The 23904-nt window shown below is 35.9% G+C and overlaps 1 protein-coding gene across 1 annotated transcript in view; it reads right to left on the minus strand.

The window, feature by feature from the left end:
• FBXL13 (F-box and leucine rich repeat protein 13) overlaps positions 1-23904 on the minus strand; it is a 96667-nt gene that overhangs the window by 62497 nt on the left and 10266 nt on the right. The window contains 8 exon segments of the mRNA XM_072858889.1: positions 3731-3749; positions 3751-3867; positions 6843-6938; positions 16047-16095; positions 16097-16140; positions 18313-18422; positions 21082-21236; positions 22948-23015. Coding sequence (XP_072714990.1) covers positions 3731-3749; positions 3751-3867; positions 6843-6938; positions 16047-16095; positions 16097-16140; positions 18313-18422; positions 21082-21236; positions 22948-23015 — 658 coding nt within the window.

Below are 23904 nucleotides of genomic sequence, written 5' to 3' on the forward strand. Positions count from 1 at the left end.
AGGAACGATTATTTTGCGCCATGTTTTGCCATGACAGGGTGCAGGAAAAATGGGTAGGTCTGTCAATACTGTGACCGCTACTGGGAATAAAACACTTCAAAAGCTTCTGAGGAAATTTTAGCTCCTGCACTATGAATATGAATGTCAGCTTTTGCATGCAGTTCCCAGTCACACATGGAAGTCAAATGATTCTCTAAGATCACTGAGTGGGTGGAGTAATACCACAAAGAGCTGAGCTGTAATCCATGCATCTCATATACTCATTTTTCTTTGGCACAATAACACATTCATTTGCCAAAGACAGTCTGAGCTGGAATCATATAACATTCATATGTAGATATTAAACAATGACTACTATTTCATGCATACACGACATACCAAAGTTGCAGTACACAAAAACAATTTTTTAAAATTGCAGCTAATTAATTTACAAAAAAATATTAACACTATTAGCTAGCCGAACAGACCTAAACCCCAGTTAATATCACTGCTGTTTTACCATTAACAATAAAAACATGTTGCCAAAATCTGTGTAATCTTGGATTTATTTGGAAAGATTAGGTCAGAACTGTAGCTCGGGGAAGTTTGAATGGAAAGGTTCATCACATCTGTAGCCTATAACTGAACAGACAGTTCAATGCACTTTGTTAGCTGAAGAAATGTCAAAGGAAGGGAATTGCAATATGATTTTCAATCACTAAAAAAAGATAAAAATATTTGCAGCAATTTTAAACCATCCACAAGAGCTTCAAAAGAATGGCACAAGTAGGCTGTATGATCAATATCAATGAGTTTTAACAGAAGAAATACATTATAATCTAAATAGCAACAGTACACTGATATAAATGTGTTTCATTCTTAAAAAGAACTACTGGGTATTTTCAAAGTTAGAAGAAACAGCTTTATAAATCAATGTTTTCTAAAAGCCCCTGTGGACCATCATACATGATTCATCACAATTATTTTAAAATTAATAGCACTGAGTAGATGTAAATGGACATAATCTTTGATTTTGAGCCTACAGAAAACATAAACTATCAAAAAAATGGAAAATACATCGTTTGTAGATACACAAATCGAATTTAGTGTCTTTGATATGTAAGACACATGGAAATGGATGACAACCAACATGCTGATATTCCAACTGATACAACCAATATGCTGATACTTAATAAGCAACCAAAATGCTGATACATAATAAGTTAAATTATTTTAACTAGATATAAATCAGTTAAACAATGTGATAGAAAAGGCGGTTTGTATATAGAATTTAATTCTGTTGCAACTATTCTTTATATGTTTTTAGCTTTAAACACAATAAACATTACTATGGTTTTAGTTTTGTACTCAAATACATAAGGAAAACAAAATCATAAAAGGATTTAACATTTCTAAGTACAGCCCCCATAATGGAGGTGACGTGGCTGTGTATGATTTATTTTGGCTTGCTTTCTTTATAGATGACAAAGTTCATTTTAATATTAAATTAAATTATTTCACTAAACAACTTGCATGCTGGTATCATTGAGAATGTTATTTTATCCTGTGATTTAAAAGCCAAGACCATGATCAAATATACTTTTTATTCTTGGCCAATTGTTCTCTTCTGTCACCACTCTAGAGAGCAAATTGTTCTCATCCATAATTACACAGTCACTTTCTAAAACAAAAGAAAACACACTGAAATTGTTATAGGCTTCATCAACAATTTACCATTTAATCATGCATTACCTGATTAAATAGTAAATGCATTATAGTCTCAAAACATCAAAATACACTTTTTATTTGGAAAATAAAACATCTTCCTTTTCTTTTTTAGGCATTTGCATTCAATTAAAGTGTAGGCTAGAAAAGAGTCTCTCAGTAACATTCTCCTGCTTGAGAAATACTGAAGTAAAGCTGTGCCAGGAATCAAAAACATTTCTTGGGATCTTGCCTAGTTGTAGCAGAAGAGTTTTTTCTCGTGAAAACACTACCAAGATGTTTTAACACTCTTCATTATAAAATGGCTGAATAACAGTTAGGATGCAGGTAATTCCTAACAAATCAAGTACCCTTTCACAACTAGCACTGAATCTCTGACACTGATCATAAAGGCTTTTATTTTTCCTGCCCACTTCTCTGCTTAGTGGAGCATACAATTGCATTGAGAAAAAGATTACTGACCTGAAACTATTGCAAAATGCTGTCACAAAAGGAATTAACCTCTGATCACATGGTCACATGTACTTTCACACATATTACAAGGATGGACTATGATGCTTTTCTACATCCAGAGGGACTCTGTTTTGGCAGTAGAATAGAATCAGGTACCTATGATTTGTGCTAAAACTTGAACATAGAATTAATATCTCGTACCACGCTTGGATTCTCTTTTTTTTTTTTTTTTTTTCATGTGAGCCTCTTATTGGAGGCCAGTAACCAGCGGTATACTCCAGGGGTCAATACTGGGTCCAGTCCTGTTTAACATCTTCATTAATGATCTGGACGATGAGATAGAGTGCACCCTCGGCAAGTTTGCAGATGACACCAAACTGGGAGCAGTGGCTGATATACCAGAGAGTTGTGCGGCCATCCAGAGGGACCTTGACAGGCTGGAGAAATGGGCTGGCAGGAACCCCATGAAGTTCAACAAGGGCAAGTGCAAAATCCTGCACCTGGGGAGGAACAACGCCAGGCACCAGTACATGCTGGGGGCAGCCCAGCTGGAAAGCAGCTTGACAGAAAAGGACCTGCAGGTCATGGTGGACACCAGGCTGAACATGAGCCAGCGATGTGCCTGTGCTGCAAAGAAGGTGGATGGTATCCTGGGCTGCATTAGGAGAATAGTTGCCAGGAGGTTGTGGGAGGTGATATTTCCCCTCTACTCAGCATTAGTGAGGCCATACCTGGAGTACTGTGTCCAGTTCTGAGCTCCCCAGTATAAGAGAGACATGGACATACTGGAGAGAGTCCAACAAAGGGCAAAAAGATGATTAAGGGACTGGAGCGTATTTCCTGTAAGGAAAGGCTGAGAGACCTGGGACTGTTCAGCTGGAGAAGAGAAGGCTCAGGGTGCTCTTACCAAGGTATATAAATACCTGAAGGGCAGGTGCAAAGAAGGTGGAGCCAGGCTCTTTCAGTGGTGCCCAGTGACAGACGGGAAAAAAGGCAACGGGCACAAACTGAAACACAGCAGGTGGCATCTGAACATCAGGGAACACTTTGTTACTATGAGGGTGACTGAGTGCAGGTTGCCCATGGAGGCTGTGGAGTCTCCATCCTTTGAGATATTCAAAAGCCATCTGGACATGGTTCTGGGCAACCTGCTCTAGGTGGCTCTGCTTGAGCAGGGGGGTTGGACCCGATGACCTCCAGAGGTCCCTTCCAACCTCAACCATTCTATGATTCTGTGATAATTATCTCAGTAGAGTTGTATTCTGGCATTCTGATATATCTAAGCACATGTTTGCATTCCAATCTTATTGTCATATTAGAGCATTTCACACGTTATAAACCATTCTATGGCATTCTAGCAATGTTCAGTCATATGGATATCACTGGGCCTCGGGACTGTAATGAAGGAAGGGGGGCCACATTTAAAGTAATTTTACAGATCTCATACATTGCTTCATTATGGCTGGATGTATAGAGAAGAATATAGGCAGTAAAATGGGACAATAGTGAAGCACAGAGTGAAGACACAGTTTAAAGAGGGAATTAAAATTTAAAAAATACATGTAATACTTACTGATACTTTTAAAGCTAGGGCCAGTGAAGAGAATAGCAACCTCACAGATTCAACTGTAATACATACGGATGCCACTTCTGCAAAATATTTACTACTATTTCATCCTGAACTTTATGCTTTACTGATGAAAAATTGATCTAAAAATTTAAACAATTGACATATAATTCAGTACTAAAAATACGTAGTACATACAAAATACACATCATTATGAAAACCATTAGTAAATACATGAAGTTCTATGTAAACACTGAATCAATAGTCTGGAAAACACAGAAGTGCCTGTGTACTACATATATAAAAATTTTAGACAGCTGACTAAAAATACTTAAATGTAGAGGAAGCATGTGTCTACAGTATTTATGGAGCTGAGGCAAATCTTGAACTGCCAAAATACGACATGTCTGAATAGCATTTGCAAAGAAAATTGTCAGACTTTAATATATATTTTTTTCCCTTTAAGATGCATAAAATTCTAAAGTTGCTAAAGGTATTTTTTTTCTAATAATGGTCTACTGATACATATAAGACATCAAGAATATGTAACCTACCATCTTCATTTTAGTAGAAGAATCCTTAAGTGATTTAAGATACAGGCTGGGGATATCTAGATCTTTGACTAGAAACATTATTTTTCTTAGTATCTGTTAAAAGTTCAAGTTTAAGAAGTTTTAACAAGAATTACTAGAAAATAGTTTTAACAGTCTGTCTGCTGAGTGTTTCAAAAAAAGCAGGAAAGCCATCACAGAAACATTTAATAAAAAATATCTCCTTTTTTGGATAAGACTTTTTCATGCCTTCTTTAAATTTGTTCATAAAAAAGCCAGAAAAAAAGCTTTTTTTTTTCCCTTTTGTATAATCTGCTACAGCTACACCACATCTGTTTGTTTTACATTTCATAATACATGTTTATTACCCAAATACTTTGAAAAATCAATCACCATTATTCTATGCAGAATGCTTGGAAGTGGTTAGAGTACCAGGAAGTCAGGAGTCCAGAACTTTTTCCAGTTTTTCACTTTCTTATTAGGATTTTGTTCTTCTTACATGAAAATTATCAGAAGTTTTAATATTAGTTTCATTAAGACCATGAATTCATCACAGCAACTTAAAACTAGACCTAATAAAGGCTCCAGGCACCTACAAGCTGAGCATTGCAGTGTCTTTTAGGTGTTGATGCCCAGGGTAGATTCAACAACTCAAACCTGAGCAGAGACTCTGCAAAATATACATGACAGCTAAGTACATCAGGAGGTCAAGACACTGGCACAGAGAACAGGCAGCTGCCTGGAGCCAGACAGTAGGACATGTAGCAGCGTTGTTGAGCCCTCCAGAACTTCTTTACCTCAGTCAGGAAGGCAGATATAGGCCCCCAGCTGCCTGGGGACTACAGCCTGCGTCACACTCAGGGGACAGAACAGCATATTTGGGATACCCAAGTTCAGATCTCTTCTCAGCCTTACAAGGCACAACTTTGTTCACCTTCTGGATCCCAAATGGATCTCTTTAAATTGGAGAAAGGTGCCTAGTGTCAGGGCCCTGGGTTCACCAACAGGCACTGCAACCTCTTCCTCAGGGGTAGGTCCCAGAGTCCAAGGTCAGCTCCTATATGTTGCAGCAGTGTAATGCTGGATAAGACCGTTGTGAAAACAGTTCATTGTGTGAAAGAGCTGGAGAAGCCTCATTAGGGGTTTCCCCACTTGGCTCAGGAGCTGCCTTTAAGCTCACACCCTTGCCCTGAGTCTTTGCTTGAACCACACTTCAGGCATGTCTGTGTGCAGCCATGTCTGGCTGACCCTGAACCTCACTCATGGACTTCACTTCCTGACTAGACCTTGGAGATGCCTCTTCACAACAGGGCTGACTGGCTGTCTCTGGTGGGTGTCTGACCCTGGTTACTGTCACTGGACCCGCTCTGCTCTTCCTGCTCAGGTTCTGTGGGAGTGTGCCCCTTGTCAGTGGGGGGGCACTGCCTCTGCCTGCCCTTCTAGCACCTTTGGGTCCCAGCTCACCTTCCCTTGCAGAGCAGCCCTGCTGCTTCCTCACGCTAAGCTCCACAGGTCATGCAGTTCTTGGAGAAAAGAGAAAAACAATCACCTCCTTCATCACCATCATCATCATGAACTTTTAGGTCCAAAAAGGAGATGCCTATCAGATTAGACACTCCAGGATTGTGCAGAAGATGCACAGGGTATTTTGGATTGTAATTTCAGACTTGAGGGCCTAAAATCTGACTAAATCATGTTTGAAGTGCCCACACACTTTTAAAAATCTAGCCTTTCTTTGTACTGCTGATAAACGGCTACATGAGGGGCAATGATACAGAGGCAACAGTGATATTGGTTGAGGTGCCACGGCTAGTCTTAAGCCACGGCCTAAGGACTGGGGAGCCTTGGGGCAATGCTTCACACCTGAAGCCTCATCAGCACTACTGAAGGCAACAGCAATGAGCAGTGTGATTGCATTTTTAAGTTCAAGGCAAAGACAGGAGTAGCTATTTCAGGCGTGGCCCCAAACAGACCGTGCTAGCATGGTCACACAATGTGCATTAGAAGGCAAGTTGACCAAAATGTGTGTGCGAGGGAATTGGACTGCTAGGGTAGAAGAAACAATGCAGTACCTTGGACACTGACATGTGCTCTGGAGACACAGTGACCGCCTCAACAGCTCTGAGAGTTCATGAGTATAGAACTGAGCCGGCCTGCAGCACTTGTTCCAGGGATGATGGAGTCTCTCTAGAGCAAACACAAGTAGTCTCAGAGTATCTGTAACTGAGCTTACATTCTCCTTCCACAGTAGTCATATAGTGCCTGTTTAGATTACCGAGGGAGCCCAAGACACCTCACTTAACTGTCTAAATTTAGTGGGCTATAGCCAAGCCTTAACAGCCAATTCTCTTTCAGTTCCACTGATTTTATAATGATATACCACAGACAACTTCATTTGAGTTGCTCCTATATTTTTATTCATGTAGCTGAATAGAACAAGTCATATTCTGGGTAAAACTTTCATCCTAGATACTTAGCATTCTTAAAGTAACCTACCTCTTTGCCTCGCTCTTTTTTTAAAATAAATAAAATTGAAATAAAATATTGAAAGTTATTATCTTACTTACATCACTCCATAATGAACTGTTCTGAGTTAGTAGCATCCACATTTGGCTAACTTGAGCACATCTTGCCAGATCAACTAAATTTACATAACGGAAAATCTATGTCAGAAAAACAGACATACATGACATTAAAAACTATTCAATAAGAAGCATTGCTGTATTAAATGACACATATTCACCTATCCTAAACAACAAGAGCTATTTTCAAATTAAATACTTATTTCTTAGGAGTTTAAACACACTTTACATAGCAGAATGTCAATAATTATTCTCATTAACAATCTTAACAAAGAGTATGAAAAGATGGCTTTGCTTAAAAGCTCATAAATTCAAGCTGTGGTGGAGAATGATGGGTATGTTTCAAAATGGAACATTTTTCATGGACTGGGAGCAGTTTCATTTTACCTATATTAAAACAACACTTGTTAAAACACCTCTCCTAAACCTATTTGAGACAATTTAATTTGGACTAAAGCTCTGTCGATTAAATATAGTACTTTTAAATTCAACTTTAAATTACCTATGAAGAGTTTTTGTGGTTTCTATCTCAGAGTTCTTTTTAATTTAACTAGTATAATTTGGTAAATATATCTATAAATCTTTAATCTCAGAATATTAAAGTCAATGTGTTGTATTATGGTAGAAATAATATAAAAGCTATACTGATAGTTCATTTTATACAGTTAAATATTCTAAAATATACTGCTACCACTAAGCAACATTTTGAAAAACTAAATTATAGCATTCCAAAAAAATCTTGTCCTGGTAAATAATCTTAGACACAGCAATCTCAGGACATAAAAGTAAGAGAGTGAACGAAGATAACATTTGGCAAAGCTCCTCACCTGCCATTTTTATGATCAAATGTCAATCAGTATTTCTGCCAATGTAATGCTAATATTTCATCTTAGAAGAAACTTGGTAAAACGAAATGAGGGAAAATATGGTTAAATTCAATGTCTTTGCTATAGAAGCAAATATGCATTATATTATAAACAACTGAAAATATAAGATGCATTTAAGACTCAAAGACAAAGAGCATATGCAGAATTTTATATAAGACAGCTGGACTATTTACATACTAAAAATTCCCATATCCATAATCATTTGCAGAACTGAATTACTACATCATATGCTGAAATATAAATATCTGATATGAAACGTAACACTTAAGATGTGCAGTTCTAAGTATGAAAAAGAAACCAGCTGAAAGGAACACAGTTAATAAAATCCCACATCACTTTTCCTAAAGCAACTTTTATATAAGGAAAACTTTATGCTTGTAATGTAGTTACTTTCATAACTGCACAATAATACATCAATGGCAATGGTTTAAACCTGGTATGGTAATTGGCTGATAGCAAAAATACAAAAAGAAGTTTCTAATTTTATCTCATAGCCTGTCACTGAAGAGAAATTTTTCTTATTAATATACATTTTCAAAGAGCTTAGCACTTAAGATAGGCACCTTAATAGTAAGATGTCAGAGTGAAAACATAGCAAAGATTCTAGTGTGTTTTATAGAAGAGTATTTCCGTATTAGTTATACAACTTTCCATACAATAATGCATACAATAAAACCTGGTTTGCATTATAGCAGTATATGAAGTATGATTTGAAATATGCTCCAGAAAAATGAATGCATACTCTGTACAGATTTCTCTCAATCTATACAGGCACAAGATGTATCTTGAGCCAAGAGTGGCTTTGAGACTCAAATGAGTGTTGTACTCAGCAATACACATAAAGCCTTTGTAAAAGTAAGGAAATAATTGAAAATTTTGTTTCACTTCTGGTAATCAGCATAGCTAAGAAGTGAAGAAAGAGTGACTACCTGTGTAAGCGTAGAGTGCATGGACTACCAGAGTGCATGTTATCTTGGTTATACTGAAATATGCTTTATAACAAATGTGTCACTAAAAACCTGTTGGAATCAAAAAGAGATGTTCTAATAAAAAAGATGTTTCACTAAAGGAAATATTCCTTCTTTAAGAGAAACTTTTATCCTGATTTATATTCTGTGCAGTTCTACTGAAATAAACAGGACTGAAAGATGTATCAGAACATCAGAACATCAAAAAATGCTAGAACGCATTTTTATCACTGAGATTAAGTTAAATTAAAAGACACAAGCCGAAATGTCAAGAGTATTCTACCAAGATTTAAAAAGATCTTCTGTTTCAACCTATAGAAACTACACAAAGTCTAAAACTTCTTTAGCTAGAAAAGGACAAATCAGGTAGGAAAATCACTGATAATGTGTCTTTTACCACTAGCATTTAATCGCATAGGTAATACATTCAAGCAATTTGCCTGCTCCTCAAAATATGCTGCTGTCCCACAAGCTGTCTGTATTCACTTCATATAAACTATAAACAATTTTAAAAATCAGTTTTTCTGGCTTTATGTTTTTATTCTGGAATCTTGGGAGCTTGCTATAGCCATACTCATTTTAAAGATATTTAGGTGGTTCAGAATGCAGTTGGGGACTTACAAAGATTTTTTTAAAGTACAGAAATGTGTAGGCCCTTTTCAATAGCAAATTCCTTCTGTAAACCCCATCCCTTCAAAGACTTGCATCCCATGATAATTATCGTTGGATCCATCACAGACTTCTCTAACCAAAAGTCTGTTTAATTTGGACATGTGGATTATTTCCTTAACTTCAAAACTCAATCTAATTTAAAACTCTAAGGAATTTTGATACAGGTCACAAAAAGTATTTGAATAAATGGAACTATATGACTTGTTAGAATGAGAAAGAAAATATTGACTGTATTATTATTCATTAATAGGGTTTCGTTTCATATTAGAAGAACAAAAGCAAGGCTTTTAATTTGACACTCTCTTGCTAGTAACCTTTTGAATTTTCAGTTCTGAAAAGGTCAGTTGAAACATTTATGTCATGTTAGGTCAAGACCACAGTAGCCAGCTTTAAAGCACAGCAATCATTTTCTGTCAAGAACTCAACATTAGGGTACTGTGGTACCACTGACTTTTTTAGGAAACTGTAATTTACAAAGCAAATGGTTTCCAGCTGGCCCTGAGGACAGATCTTGTCCCAGCAGTAAATACAAACTGACAGATATTTTTTTGCACAGGGGCAGAACAGAAAGCTGCAATAAATGACAGCACACTAATAATGATATTTACTAAATACCCTGTGATTTTGAAATGATCTACCGCCAAATATCATCTACAGTGCCAGAGACAATAAAGTCTCCTTATCATAAGTTCCAAAACTTTGAGAAGTCCAGGCACGCTTTATTTTCCACAGTCTGTGAATGCTCAGAGCAAACACAGATTTGGCCTGGAGGAGACAGCACCCAGTAACAATCTCCTGTTGAAGGATATTGCATCTACATACTGGATCCACCAAAAAGAGAGCATGAGGATTCACAGAGGGAAAGGAAGAAAGGAAGAAAGGAAAAAAGGAAGAAAGGAAGAGAGAAAGGAAGAGAGAAGGAGAGGAGAGAAGGAGAGAAGGAGAGAAGGAGAGAAGGAAGTGAGGAAGGGAGGGAGGGAGGAAGGAAAAGAAAGAAAGAAAGAAAGAAAGGAAGGAAGAAAGGAAGAAAGAAAGAAAGAAAGAAAGAAAGAAAGAAAGAAAGAAAGAAAGAAAGAAAGAAAGAAAGAAAGAAAGAAAGAAAGAAAGAAAGAAAGAAAGAAAGAAAGAAAGAAAGAAAAGAAAGAAAGAAAGAAAGAAAGAAAGAAAGAAAGAAAGAAAGAAAGAAAGAAAGAAAGAAAGAAAGAAAGAAAGAAAGAAAGAAAGAAAGAAAGAAAGAAAGAAAGAAAGAAAGAAAGAAAGAAAGAAAGAAAGAAAGAAAGAAAGAAAGAAAGACAGGCAGAGTGCTCTGCCTTTCTGCAGCAAATGGTTAGGCACTCAGCTAGTGGGAAGCTCTGGTCTGTGCCAGTAAACAGAAGAGCTCTTTCTGCACTTCCCATTCTGAATAAAATAGTGACAGCTCAAGAAGAAGAAACCAGGTGACAGCCACACAGATTTGCACTTCTCTCTGGATCAAGGGAGCTGCATTCTTTTTAAATACAAAATGGAAGCATTTCAGTAGACTTCCTGCTTTTCTGTAATAATTTTTGTTCCTTCTGCACTTTACACATCAATAAAGCCATTATTTTCTGGCTTGTCCCAAAGATCCACAGCTCTAGCTTCCAGCCCACGTATGTAATAGCTTGTACTACTTAATCCCACATATATGAAAAATACTTGCAAAACTACTTTCAGCACAGCTGGCTCAGCCTGTTCTCCCTCGCACGCCCTAAAGGAGACCCTCCAGAAGGCGCTCCCCGGCCCCACACGCTTCCATTCCCCTCCAAGCACCCCTCCCCAAATCCCTGCACTGCTGATGTTGTCTTTTTATTGATCCAAGTCCTTAACCCTCCCTACCCCAACATAACCCAAGAGAATCAGCTCCCATCTCCTGTGGCCCAACTTATCTTGGGACAGCTCCCTAGGAAAAAATAGGGAACTGCTGCACCCCTATGCATCACAGCAACCACAGCAATTAACTTGTATTGTGCTGCATTTTAAAACGTGGTTGTGCTAACTACTGTATATGCCTTTTATAATGGATATAATAGGCACAAACATTTTTACAAAATTAAGATAATCCAATCACCATCAGATCCTGATTTTAATTATGCAGCTGACATATTCTGCATTTACTCTACTACTGCAGATCATGTGTCTCAGTTCTTACTGGTCAAACAAAATGGAGTAGGGCCTTTAGAATCTGTCTGTAGGTGCAGGTTAATGAAATAAAGTGTGCAGATACTCAGGTTTTATATGTATCTGTGTATTTAACTTATGTCAGTAGTCTGTAATTTTTACCATTACACAGCTAGGAAAGAACAATACTCTATCTATGCCCATAGCCAATGTCATCTGGCTATAGAGAAATAAAAACCTTTGTCTCTAGTGCAATTTAAGAATTAATTTGTTACTTATTCTGTGTTAAAACATTCCTTTTATGATAGTAAAGACAAAGATGAACCTAATTCAAGTTAGACAGAATCTCAAAGGAAAATATGACTCATCTATTGTGAACATTCAGAAATAGAGGTAAAGAGAAATATTTATGAATTCCAGTTCCAAGCCGGTGAAGGCTCTAGAGCACAAGTCTTATGAGGAGCGACTGAGGGAGCTGGGGTTGTTTAGTCTGGAGAAAAGGAGGCTGAGGGGAGACCTTATCGCTCTCTACAACTACCTGAAAGGAGGTTGTAGCGAAGTGGGGTCTCTTCTCCCAAGTAACAAGGGATAGGATGAGAGGAAATGGCCTCAAGTTGCATCAGGAGAGGTTTAGATTGGATATTAGGAAAAATTTATTTACTGAAAGGGTGGTCAAGCATTGGAACAGGCTGCCCAGAGACATGTTCAAAAAACGTGTAGATGTGGCACTTCAGTACATGGTTTAGTAGGCATGGAGATGTTGGCTTGACGGTTGGACTAGATGATCCTAGAGGTCTTTTCCAACCTTAATGATTCTATGATTCTATGATTCTATGATTCTATGATTCTATTTCCCCACCACTTGTTTCCCATCTCCTCCTCTGTACCCAAATAACTGCTCGTGCAGCCACACAACGAGCTGGATTAAAGAATTGATCCAACTGTCAACTGATTCAGTAAAAGAGGAAAAGGGAAGAAAATTTTTCAGACAGATCTGTTCCCTGATGTGGTTCATATAAATGACTGTAATGGACACAAAGGGGAGAACAGTGCTGGGGCAAGAAAGGGTAAATAGGAATAATAGGAAGGTTGGGACAGCTTTCCTCCAATTATAATTGTGGGTCCAAGAGCCTCAGCAAAACTTCAAGTTCTGAGGAACTTGAATATTGAAACCTTGAACATTTGCATAGTTAAATGATACTGAACGATAATTTTAAGGATCTCTATTTTAGATCTAGGTGATAAACTGGTACCTAAGCTCATTTTACATTTTTAAATCCTTTAGTGAACTGGAGCTTAGGTTCCTCCCAGAAATAATATTATGCTACATATTAAAAGATTTTAATTTTCCTGTGCTGTAAAGAAGGGGAAATAACAGGACTCAACCATAAGAAAACAGGACTGAAAAAAATCATACTTTAAAATTATTTACTACATACAAATAAGAACAGAAAACTATAACTGGTTCAGTTCAATGAACAGGCAGATATTACATACAGGAATATGTGAAAAGGTGTACAGAAACTGGTTTGTACAGCTTGTCTTTAGGAATACAAAGCTGTACAATACATATACTGCTTAAGATGCAGGATTTTTACATTTATCTTTACCTGTGTGCTCAGTCACAAGAAAAGAGCTGTGACAAAAAAGGTATATTTCTGAATGGGCATACTGCTAGTTAAACATCTTTTTAATTAATCAGCAAGTTTGAAAATACTAAGAAAATGTTATTGTTATTTATTGTTTCTTGAAAATCCAACAGATATTGATCACTCTCTAGTGAAAAACTCAACATCGCCATTACTACAATGGAGTTTTGACTAACATTCCCTAATATATTCACCTTACCCTATTGTTGTTTTTCATTTTATTACCTCTTGGGTTGTTTCACTGCAGTGATATAATTAGTTTTGCTTTCTTTTATGACAGACAATTTCCTTAGCTCTAGTTTTTGTAGTTGGATTTTAGATATGCAAATGCTATTTAAATAAAGACAAACAAAAATAATTCCTCTTCCTACAATGACATATTTATATATGGATTGCAGAAACATGGCTTGAAATGTGTGGATTATGCAATTTTCTTTGTTCTTACTCTTTAGGTTATTATTTTCTGTTCAAATCAGTAGAGTTCTCACTTCCTACTTCATTCCTCTCATAAACGCACATTGAAATATACCTTATGATGGGACAAAAGTCTAAGCTGGCAAACTACCTTGCTTTTCAGCTCCAGACCTCAGAGTTGGAATTGCTCTAGAAATGGAAGACATCAATGTTTTCTGCTAAGCCACTAAAGTAGCACTTGGCAGTATATTTGATTTATATAGGCTATAAAATTAAGTTCATATATAAACAGAAGATAAAATTATATAATGTATTTTTACAGTTGCTCTGTAGCCTTAATCAAAAAGTATGGCTACATACCTCAGAATATCTGTCATTCTTTTCAACATGTTAATATCCGGATTCTGGTTTTCATGTGCATAGTCTTTATGTATGTGAGATTTGATTCTTTGTGACAGCGGCACATGTAACTGTGAACATTATGTGACCTCAAAAAAGGGCAACCTTAAACAAGGATAGTTTAAAATGTCATTATATTTTGAGCTCATGGTTTGGATGTCAAAAAACCAAGGCTCATGGATTAAGATAAAATAAACAGATTTCTCCCAAGTTACAAAAAAGGAATGATACTGTCAATATTGCTTGTTATAGAACTAACAGAAAGATTACACTATTTCAGGGTTTTTAATGAAGAAAGGAGGCTAGTACAGACCTCAGAATTCCTGAAAATTTGAATAATTATTTATTTATAGGTATGACAAGTTTGATAGGTATAGACACATATAAGCTATAATACTATCTTTGAGATATATATATATAAAAATACACATACACACTCTTATATAATACTATCGTTTATACATAATACTATTGTAGTGTATTATATTACCTTATTAGGAAAGAGAACATTAGGAGGTGGCACTGTAGACCAAATTTTGCTCATTCTGCTACTCATACAGTAAATTAATCTCTCACTCTGTTTTAGTGGTGTTTACACTTGTATGGGAAAAACATTTCCTTTTGAGTGTACTCCTTTTGAAGAAGAGGTTCATACTAGAGATTCTTCCTTAGCTTGTATCAATGTCTTGGTAATCAGAGGTATGAGTATTATGACTCCCAAATTCTTTTGGAGAGATACTGCTGCTGCTGCAAGGGGCCTACATCTGAATCATTTGATAGCAGAAGTTCTCTGGTTACTGAATGAGCCAGTATTAAGAAAACAGCACAGACTAAACTCCATTGATGGACCCAAGTCAAAATAAACCAGTCTCACATCCATGAAGACCAAATGTACCACCAGTGGAATCCATATAGATAACATCAAGAAGAATTAAATCATGCTGTATTTTTGGTGAGTAAGGTCTGTAAACTATGTACATGATTTAGCTTACAGATTCAAGTTTCCTGTGACATCAGTGGCATTATGCACATGCTTAAAATTAAGTATCTGCATTTGGGTTTTAGATTTCATTGGATAAAAACTGAATTTTGAGTTCACTGTAGTCCATACTATTTAAAAGAAAAACATATCATGTTTTTCTGAAATACCACTTTAATGTTTTTGCAATGTTAAATTAATGGAAAAACATGATAGGACAAATTAAAGCTTATAAGTAAGAAGATAAAATGAAAACATTATAGCAGTAGTTCCAATGTATTCCTCAATGGCAATTATTTTCAGTAACCAACCTATAATTTAGTTAAACTGGCCTCTACAACTGAAGGCCCCACAACCAGTAGTTAATAATTCTGTTCTTTTTCTAAAATACTCCCTCAAATCAATCTTCCTGCTTCTGGGTAGAACTACCTTCTCTTCTAGAAGTTAGCATATTAACAAGCTTTCACTCTCTAAAGTTACATTTTGTAAGGATACAAAAATACTGAACAAAGCAACCTTTTAAACAAACAAATTAATTTAAACAAATTGAATAAAAATGTTTGGAAAGAAATCCTTCCCTACCCACTGTGCCCTTGCAGCAGATTCCTCCCCTCTACTCTTGCTTTCTGGCCTAGCAGTTTTTTCTGTCTTAAGGAGTTGTATAATGTCCATACAGTCTTCTCAATATTTTTAAGAAAATTAAACTGCTTTCTATCACATTTGGGGCTTGGCTTATGAGCTTCTACTCACTGCAAACAAACCCCTTTACTTCTCTCAGGATTTCTACTCTCTACCTATCCTACAGATTTCCTGATTTCTTGTTCTTCCTTTTTGAGTCTCCCTCTTTCTCTTTCAGTCTCAGCTCAGACAAGCTTCTGGGTGTCAGGTGTGGGCATGCAGAATATGATCAGGTGCCACTGAAGGAAGCCTATCATCCTTCGAAGGATTCCACCCTACTCAAAGTGAACAATGTAAACAGGAGCCTTCTTTTCCATGGCACAAACATTATTTTCAACAAAACATGATATATAACATTTATGAAATATACATATTAAAACTTTAAAAGAGCACCAACTATCACAAACCTGTAATAAAGCTTTTTCTGGTAAATGGGATGTTTTATGTCTGACTAGCATCATTTGATTCAAACCAGCCTTTCTGACTTTCCTTTGCCAAACTCTGAAAAAAGATGGCACAAGAGAATTACAATTTTATCTTAATTGCAGGTTCAAAGTTTCAAATATATTGAATATATGTTCAAATATATTTGAATATTTAAATATTCAAAAAATGAAATTAAATTTGCTAAACTTTACTAGGTATTTTCAAATCCCCATATAGATATACATCTATGAACGTATGTAACTGCTATTACTGAGAATAATCAGAGTTTTAGGGTGCATCTCACAATTTTGCATCATAGCAATACAATATATAAGCACAGGAGACCATCTGCATCTCCAAACTAAAACACTGTGTACAGTAGTTTGTGGACTCAATAGGACAGAAACATGCTATTCGCAGGTGTGAATTTTTCAGAGAAGTGTTCAAAAGGTATCACTACTAAAAATCTCTCTGATGTTATATTGTATCCAACAATGTATACTGCATGAAAGATACTAAGGTATCTTTCATATATAATCTCAACATGGGCGTAACATTGAATCTCCTTTTTTGTCTTTTATTCTAGCTCTAGAAACAGAAGAGTTTCAGAGGTTATAAAATTGGTTTTCATTTGAATATTGCTACAGGGAAGAGAGGAGAAGACAAAAGAAAGGTGAAACATGCAGGAAAGGAGAAATTAGGAATAAAGAAAATGGGAAGGAAGAAAACAGTGGGATGGGAAAGCCAGAAAGAACAGAGTAAATGGAAATAATGAGCTTTAGATTGTAACTTCCCATTGTGAAAATTTATTTGCCCTTTAGTAGCAATGTGAGTTCTTCTGGCCCATTAAGTTTATTACATATTATAATCATGATGGTTTAATTCTGCATTTCAAAATCAATCAATGTCATCTCAGATGCCCTGGATTATCCAAGATATCCACAAAAGACTGGCAGATACGACACAGGACTGGCAGAGGATTCTTGCACTTCTTGAGCTTTAAGCTGGAGTCCTGTCTGGTCTACCTTTGCCTGAGATATCCCAGGGCATGCTGAATTACACCAGAAAACTATGTTTAGGTGACTTAGTTGCACCCAAAATGCCTACAAAAGTGTACACAATACAAAAGTACACAATTAAAACATGATTCAATTATATGCTTTCTGTTATATGCATTCTAATCTAATTACAGAAGTCAAACCAATCCTTGCAACTGCTATTAAGAATGGAAAGAATTTATGAATATTATTCCCTAAGAATGCCCTGATACGCTCCAGAAACAGGACATCTTTTGTGCACTCAATCTAGTCAGACTAACATTTTAAGTATTTTAAGATACCACCAACAAAAGAGGAGAAAGAAAATGTACAGGAGGGAGAAGAAACAAACATAAAAGTGAGTCTACCAACTAATTTGAGAGGACAGGGAAGAAGCAAGAGTAATGACAGGTTTACTCCAGGAAGGATTTGACAACTGGTGTCTGGCAGCAACTGATACATTGTCCACAGCTTGTTTCCATTCTGACCATCCTACAGTAGGGAGGGAAAAGGAGCCAAACAGTGGCAGAGCTTTATCTGTGCAAGCATGATTTTTGGAACCCCCATGCTATTAGCAGCAGCTGGGTCTTACGCTCCCATCCCTCCCCCTCCCCACATAGTATCTGCTAAGCATCCCACCAAGCTATGGCATTCTCTTCCTTGGCAGGAGAAACCTTCGCAGAAATGAGAAGAGCACTGTTTTTCACAGTGAGACTAGATAGGCTGCCGGCAGTGGGGCATACGGGGCTGCCCATGTGCTGCCTACTCTCAGGTGATCATAATTTTGGTTACCCCACACTTTTGGGGAGAAGATGAGGCTACTGAGGCTTCTCCTCACTCTGCAGGAATCTACACCTCTTGGATTCTGGTGGCAGGGATCCAGAGGCATCATCTTTACTGATTATCATCTCAAGTGGTAATACTACCCCTAAGACATCAGCCACCTGATCCAAGCCAGCTACATCACTGATAATATACAACCACACTCAACCCCTTTTGCTGCTTAAGATATGACCAAACTTTTACTTGTAGAATATAGAGGTAATGATCTGCTTCCCATAACACCATAAGTACTAAATAGTAGTATTAGTGTAGTACACTAAAATGCTTCATTTAATATTGATAGAGCTGTTTTTCCCTAACAGTTGGAATTAATGGAGTCAATCTTTAATCATTGAGCTTACTATATTTAAAGTATTATACTTCATACCTCAAAATATGCTTTTGTTTTCAAAGAACTGTGGGCCTCTGCATGCCAAGCTTTCACAAGAGCATTTAAATATATTTTGTTAAAGATCTGTTGCAGTCTCTTTGCTGCCACTGAAAATATACATAATTATAACCAATTTGAGGAGCACAAGTAAGAACAAGTATGTCATTTAAATGCTTTAGAGGAATGACTGTCTATCAAATTACATTTCAATAAAATAGCTATTCAATTCAGCTTCTGTAAGGAAATAAATAACAACTTTTTACAATAGATATAATTAAGACCGTTGCAATAGGATTTCAAGTTAGCAGGCAAGGCATAAAACATGACATATTTCCAATTTATCAGAGTTGTGTATAAGACATTACTGATCTACCAAATGACCCAATAATTTCACAGAGCTTGGAGGTGCAAGATGTATATAGACCTCAGTGAAATAAAATACAATTAACAAAACTTTAATAATGTTTCAGATGGCATAGAAGTCAAAAGTCATAAGAATAAATTCAGTAAAGTCAAGTGCTAAGTGTTATACCAGTGTTAAATGTACAAAGAACAGTAAAGCAGATTATGAAAGATCACATGTTCATTATGAATTAACATAAAAATTTAAAAAAATTACTTTTAAGAAAAGTTTGGAAGGAATTGAATTTTCTTTAGTCCAGCACAAAAAAAAAGCAGGGGGAATACTATAACTGTCCTTCTATATGTAAAAGGTGTTACAAATGCGATCGAAATAAAATGCTCTTCACAGCCACTGAAATAAAAACAAGAGGAAATAAGTGCAATTTTCTACAAAAACTTGTCATCATTCAAATTTTTTTTGTCAGTTAACTTTGTAAAAAAACTGTAATAAAGCCACAAAGGGAGCTGAGAGACTCTTACTTGATACTTTCAAGAACATATAGCTGTTTAAGTAGCTAAGCCCTATATAATCCTATCTTATGGACAAGGACTAAGCTTGATTAGTGTGACATGCAGTCTTCACTATCAAAAGGAGCATTAAAATGTAAATTTTGATATATATAAATACACACTATAGAACACTTATCTACTTTGTGTTAACAAAAAGGTGTCTTGAAATTCAACTGAAATAAATTATTATAAAGATACATTTAAGATCCATTCTTGTTTGTGAAAAAAAAAAGATCATTGTGTCTCAATTCTGGCAAGAGATGCAATACTGACAGTATAAACCTAAGTCTGTTTTCTGTTACCCGAGTCATGCTCAAACGCTATGTGTTCTAGGGAATATATTGTATGATATTACATAATGATACACTTCAATAAGTGTACACTTTACACTTTAATTACAAGTGTACATTACACTTTACAAATTTACACATTACAATTAAAATATTACACTTTAATAACTTTTTAAGCTATACAACCAGTAAGGTACAGAAACTGGAAATATTTGCAAAGCAAATGCCTACAAAATAATATCAAATTTCCATTGCCCAAGGGAGGAAGGCAAAAACTCTCAGGATTGCAAGGGAAGTTCATGCTGCATCTACATTAATTTGCTCTGACTTTCATCAATCAGGATCTAACAGCCCACTGACCTGCCCCTTTAATTCTTTCTCACAACACACTGTTCACTCTTGAACTTTTTCCACAGATCACTCCTTCATGAGTTGTGCTGATAGTACGGTAGAGTTCTACGATAAGCAGATTCCCAAAGTGATCAAATTTTATTTAAGAAAAAAAGGACCCACCTTTTTTTTTTTTTCTCCCCCCATTTTTTTCCCCAATTCTCTATCATTCCAGCAACCTTGTTTACAGTGCAATCCCACAAACAGTTATACTGGGACTAGTCAAGAGTCAACAAATGGAGTCATACAGCCAAAAATGACTGAATGGCGTTTCTCCATATGTCAGCTTTGTCATGGAAGGGAACATATTGGGTAACTATGCCCTCTAGATTTCTCCTCCTCTGCTTCTGTGAAGCTAAAATTAACAAAAGTTAATTTTGCCTTGGCCTTGGCTGAAAGTAATATTTAGAAGACAATATAAAAGGAAGTAATAAAAAAGAACAGGAAGGCTCTGAAAACTTCCTACGGAGTGAGACAACAGCTTGGGCCTCCAGCTCTGTAAGAGCAATGTCTGAGTCATACATAACTGCCTGAGCTCAAACTCAAAGCTATAGGTAGTGCTTTTGGCCCATTCTTTACTTTTATGAAACTTCTCTCTGAAGGACTCAGGTTAACAGAGTCTATGTTCACAGCTTCTGCTGTGTGGAGACACTTAAAAAACCCCATACCCGCAGGATCTGTGGAACACAAAGTCTCAGGCAGAATGAACAAAGTATTTATATTTTCTGTCTTCTGACTATTTTAATTTATTTTGATCTTCACTCTTTCCCCACTTCTCATCATGCATTCCCTCTAACTGAAGCCAAGACTCCAACTCTGTGGTCCCTCCTGTTTTATCCGTATCACTGTGCTCTTCACCTCCCAGAAAAGCATCCCAACTCACTCCACTTCTGACATACACTCCATTTCCCGAACACCTCCCAAGCCTGCTTTGCATCAGCATCACTGCTCAGCCTTTAGAGAAGAGTACCAGCACCATCTGTCCTAGCAAAGAATATAGATGCCTCTTACAGCATTCATGGCATCAAGTTGCCACAGGTCAACCAATGAATGGCATCCTGCAAAAAGACAGCTAGATGAATTGTTGGACCAAGCATATTTAATTTATACAGCATAATTTTCTTTTACATAACATCTATTTTTTGTCTTGTGCAAAGCAGCTATGCAGACTTACATGACATTTTTTCCTTGTGAATCTGCACCCACATGCTCCACTTCTGTATAATTATTCTTAATATTTGGACGTTATAATGGACTACTGCTAGAGCCATCTTCTGCTTTGCCTTTTTTCTTTTGTCCTTTCTCAGTAGATTATATTTTATCCACCCTCTGAATTTTAAAACAGAATGAGTAATTTAATATGGCTCCCAACCTGAATACAGTAAAATCTATAAAACTCTGCAATTTGCTGTAAAATACAAAGCAGTCAAGCTCAACAATAAAAACTTCTGAATAGAACTGATGTTTGTTATTTATAATTTAAATCAAATATGCATTGATAATATTTTTAGTAGTAATTCATTCACTCAATTTAATAAAATTTCTACTTGTTCTTAATATTCTACAGTAACGAGCAATAAAAACTTGCTGGCTTCCACCATCATATACTCCCGCTGCTGTCAGCTATACTTTAATGTAAAGATCTCTATCTATGGAAGGACATTTGAGTGTTTATACAAAATAATTTTAAAGTGCTAGATGCATGCATTTACTTAAGTGCTATTTACATTTTCTTCACAATACAAATAAAAATTAATATAATAGAATACAAATTCAATTTATATCTTAACAATTTTAACCTTTGGTAAAAATCCCATTTCTCTTCTAAGCTAAGTAATAAGTAATTAGATTCAGAACAAAAAAATCTATTTCAAATGAATCATATGCCACTGATACATTAAAATACACTATCTCTCCGTATCTGATTTGCTAGAAAGACTACTGAATAAATTAGACTTTACATGACTACTTTCATTTGCCAAAATCTCTCTCATTTCAAATAATAATAAAAAAAAATTTCATTTCATATAGTTGGGAGCAATTATAAATGGAACATTCTACTGTTCCAGTCCAACTTCTATGATAATTAAACAAAACTGTTAGCTCAGACAATCTTCAAACTGCTGCTGTAAAGGAAAAAGGAATAATCCTCTATGTCCCTGGTGTATAAGACAAAAAGAAAAAATATAAAAAGGTTTCTCTTGTAGCAAGGAAGACTCAGGTATTAGGAAAATATTTCTAGTAGAAAGGATTATGAAGTACTGGAATAAACTGCCTGCAGAGATTGTCATGTCTCCAACACCTGTGATTTTTAAGATGACTATAAACAGCCGAGACAAATGTTCACCAAGGCTAAGCACAGTATAGCTTGAAAATCTTCACCTCCCTACCAATCCTGTGATTCTGTGATTCTTAGTAAGGTTTTACACCACTGTTCCTAACAGAGTTGTACCTCCTATATAATTAGCATTGTACACTTTTCAAAACAAAATAGCCCAAACTTATCTATTCTAAATGGAGGATCATTAAATTTTTATACACATGCTTATAACAAAGAAATCAGTAAAATGTTTATTTATTGTGATTACCATATTTTAAAACATATCTATGTGTTATCCCCATTTTTAAAAGGAAAAGTTGGATTACATAAAATATGAGTTACCTAATCCCAAGCATAAATGAAAAGGAAGAACGAGCAGAAGAGAACTCAGATCTTTTACTTTCAGACCCAAACACAAATTATCCTTTTATTCCTGGGTATACTACCATATTCCTGGCAAATAGAGCTGATTAAAGTACAGAAGTGTCAAAGGACCTTGTTCAGGTCTGGAACAGGCAGAAACTCGTAACTGACTAGTTTTAACATAGAATAACATTGCTGAAGAAAAATAAAGCCAAATGTTAAGTTTCTAATCTTTCTTCATGTTGTTCTATTAAAATGAAAACTTCTTCCTCCCTCAAATGAACTACAGAAATATTGCTTTGGTAAAAGATTTTTCCTAAGATGTTCCTGAGGTATATGTAAAATGCATATACTTACCCCAAATACAGCTTCATTAAGTTTCTGCTGTAAAAGTCCCATGCTTTGGCACATAATTCTGCAGTCATCTAACAAATCATTTATCACATTAGTACACAAAACAGTGCTGTATTATGAATACTTAAAAATCAGACAAAAATATGAAATATTTTATTTTCCATGTTGATTGGTGCAAATTAAAGTATTTATTTTAAAGAGACAAATGTTCAAGTATAATTTTCTGCGTGTAGTTAGAAGTACTTTGCTACCAAATTACACCTCTGTTTTTACACACAGAAGTTAAAGGAAAAGCTAAATTAGCACACAAAACAGAACTAGTATGTGTGCTTGAGGGAAAGCTCAATAACTGAAATTCAGTCTGTCATCCCTCATATCCACTCTTTTATTGATCAACTGTATCCAGTAATTAAGCATATTAAACAAATACTTTAGTTACTCTTTGCAAAAATCTTTTCATGACCCATTGCTATGTAAATCATTTACCACATGATTCTAACTCATAGGTATTTTAATAAACCTGTTTGAACTTGTACAAAATCAAAATTGCGTTAAGACTATGGGCTAAGAATATCCCTGTAAAAGAAAATATGGTCCTTTGAATGCGCAAATAGCAATTGGGCCTCAGAAAATACTAATTTTTGTCCAATTTATTGTTCTTACTCCTAAAAAACCTATGAGAGGATTTGACTGTGACGCGTTTGTATATTTATACATATCCTGTATAAATCAACCATTCTACTTTTAGACTGATTAATATAATATTTGAGTGGTTGGTAAAAGAGGAAACAGCTGAAATTAAATTGTGGTAAACTCACGGTACAGATGTACTAAGAGAAGACAAAATTGAGTACAGTTATACAGAAGTAACTGAGAGAAAAATCTGGTCACGCTGCATGCTAACTTACTGACTAAATTGCTTAGACTGCTTCCTTGCATGGTCATACAGCAACTTTCTCC

This window comes from Ciconia boyciana, chromosome 1 (assembly GCF_034638445.1).
Source record: "Ciconia boyciana chromosome 1, ASM3463844v1, whole genome shotgun sequence".
NCBI lineage: Eukaryota > Metazoa > Chordata > Aves > Ciconiiformes > Ciconiidae > Ciconia > Ciconia boyciana.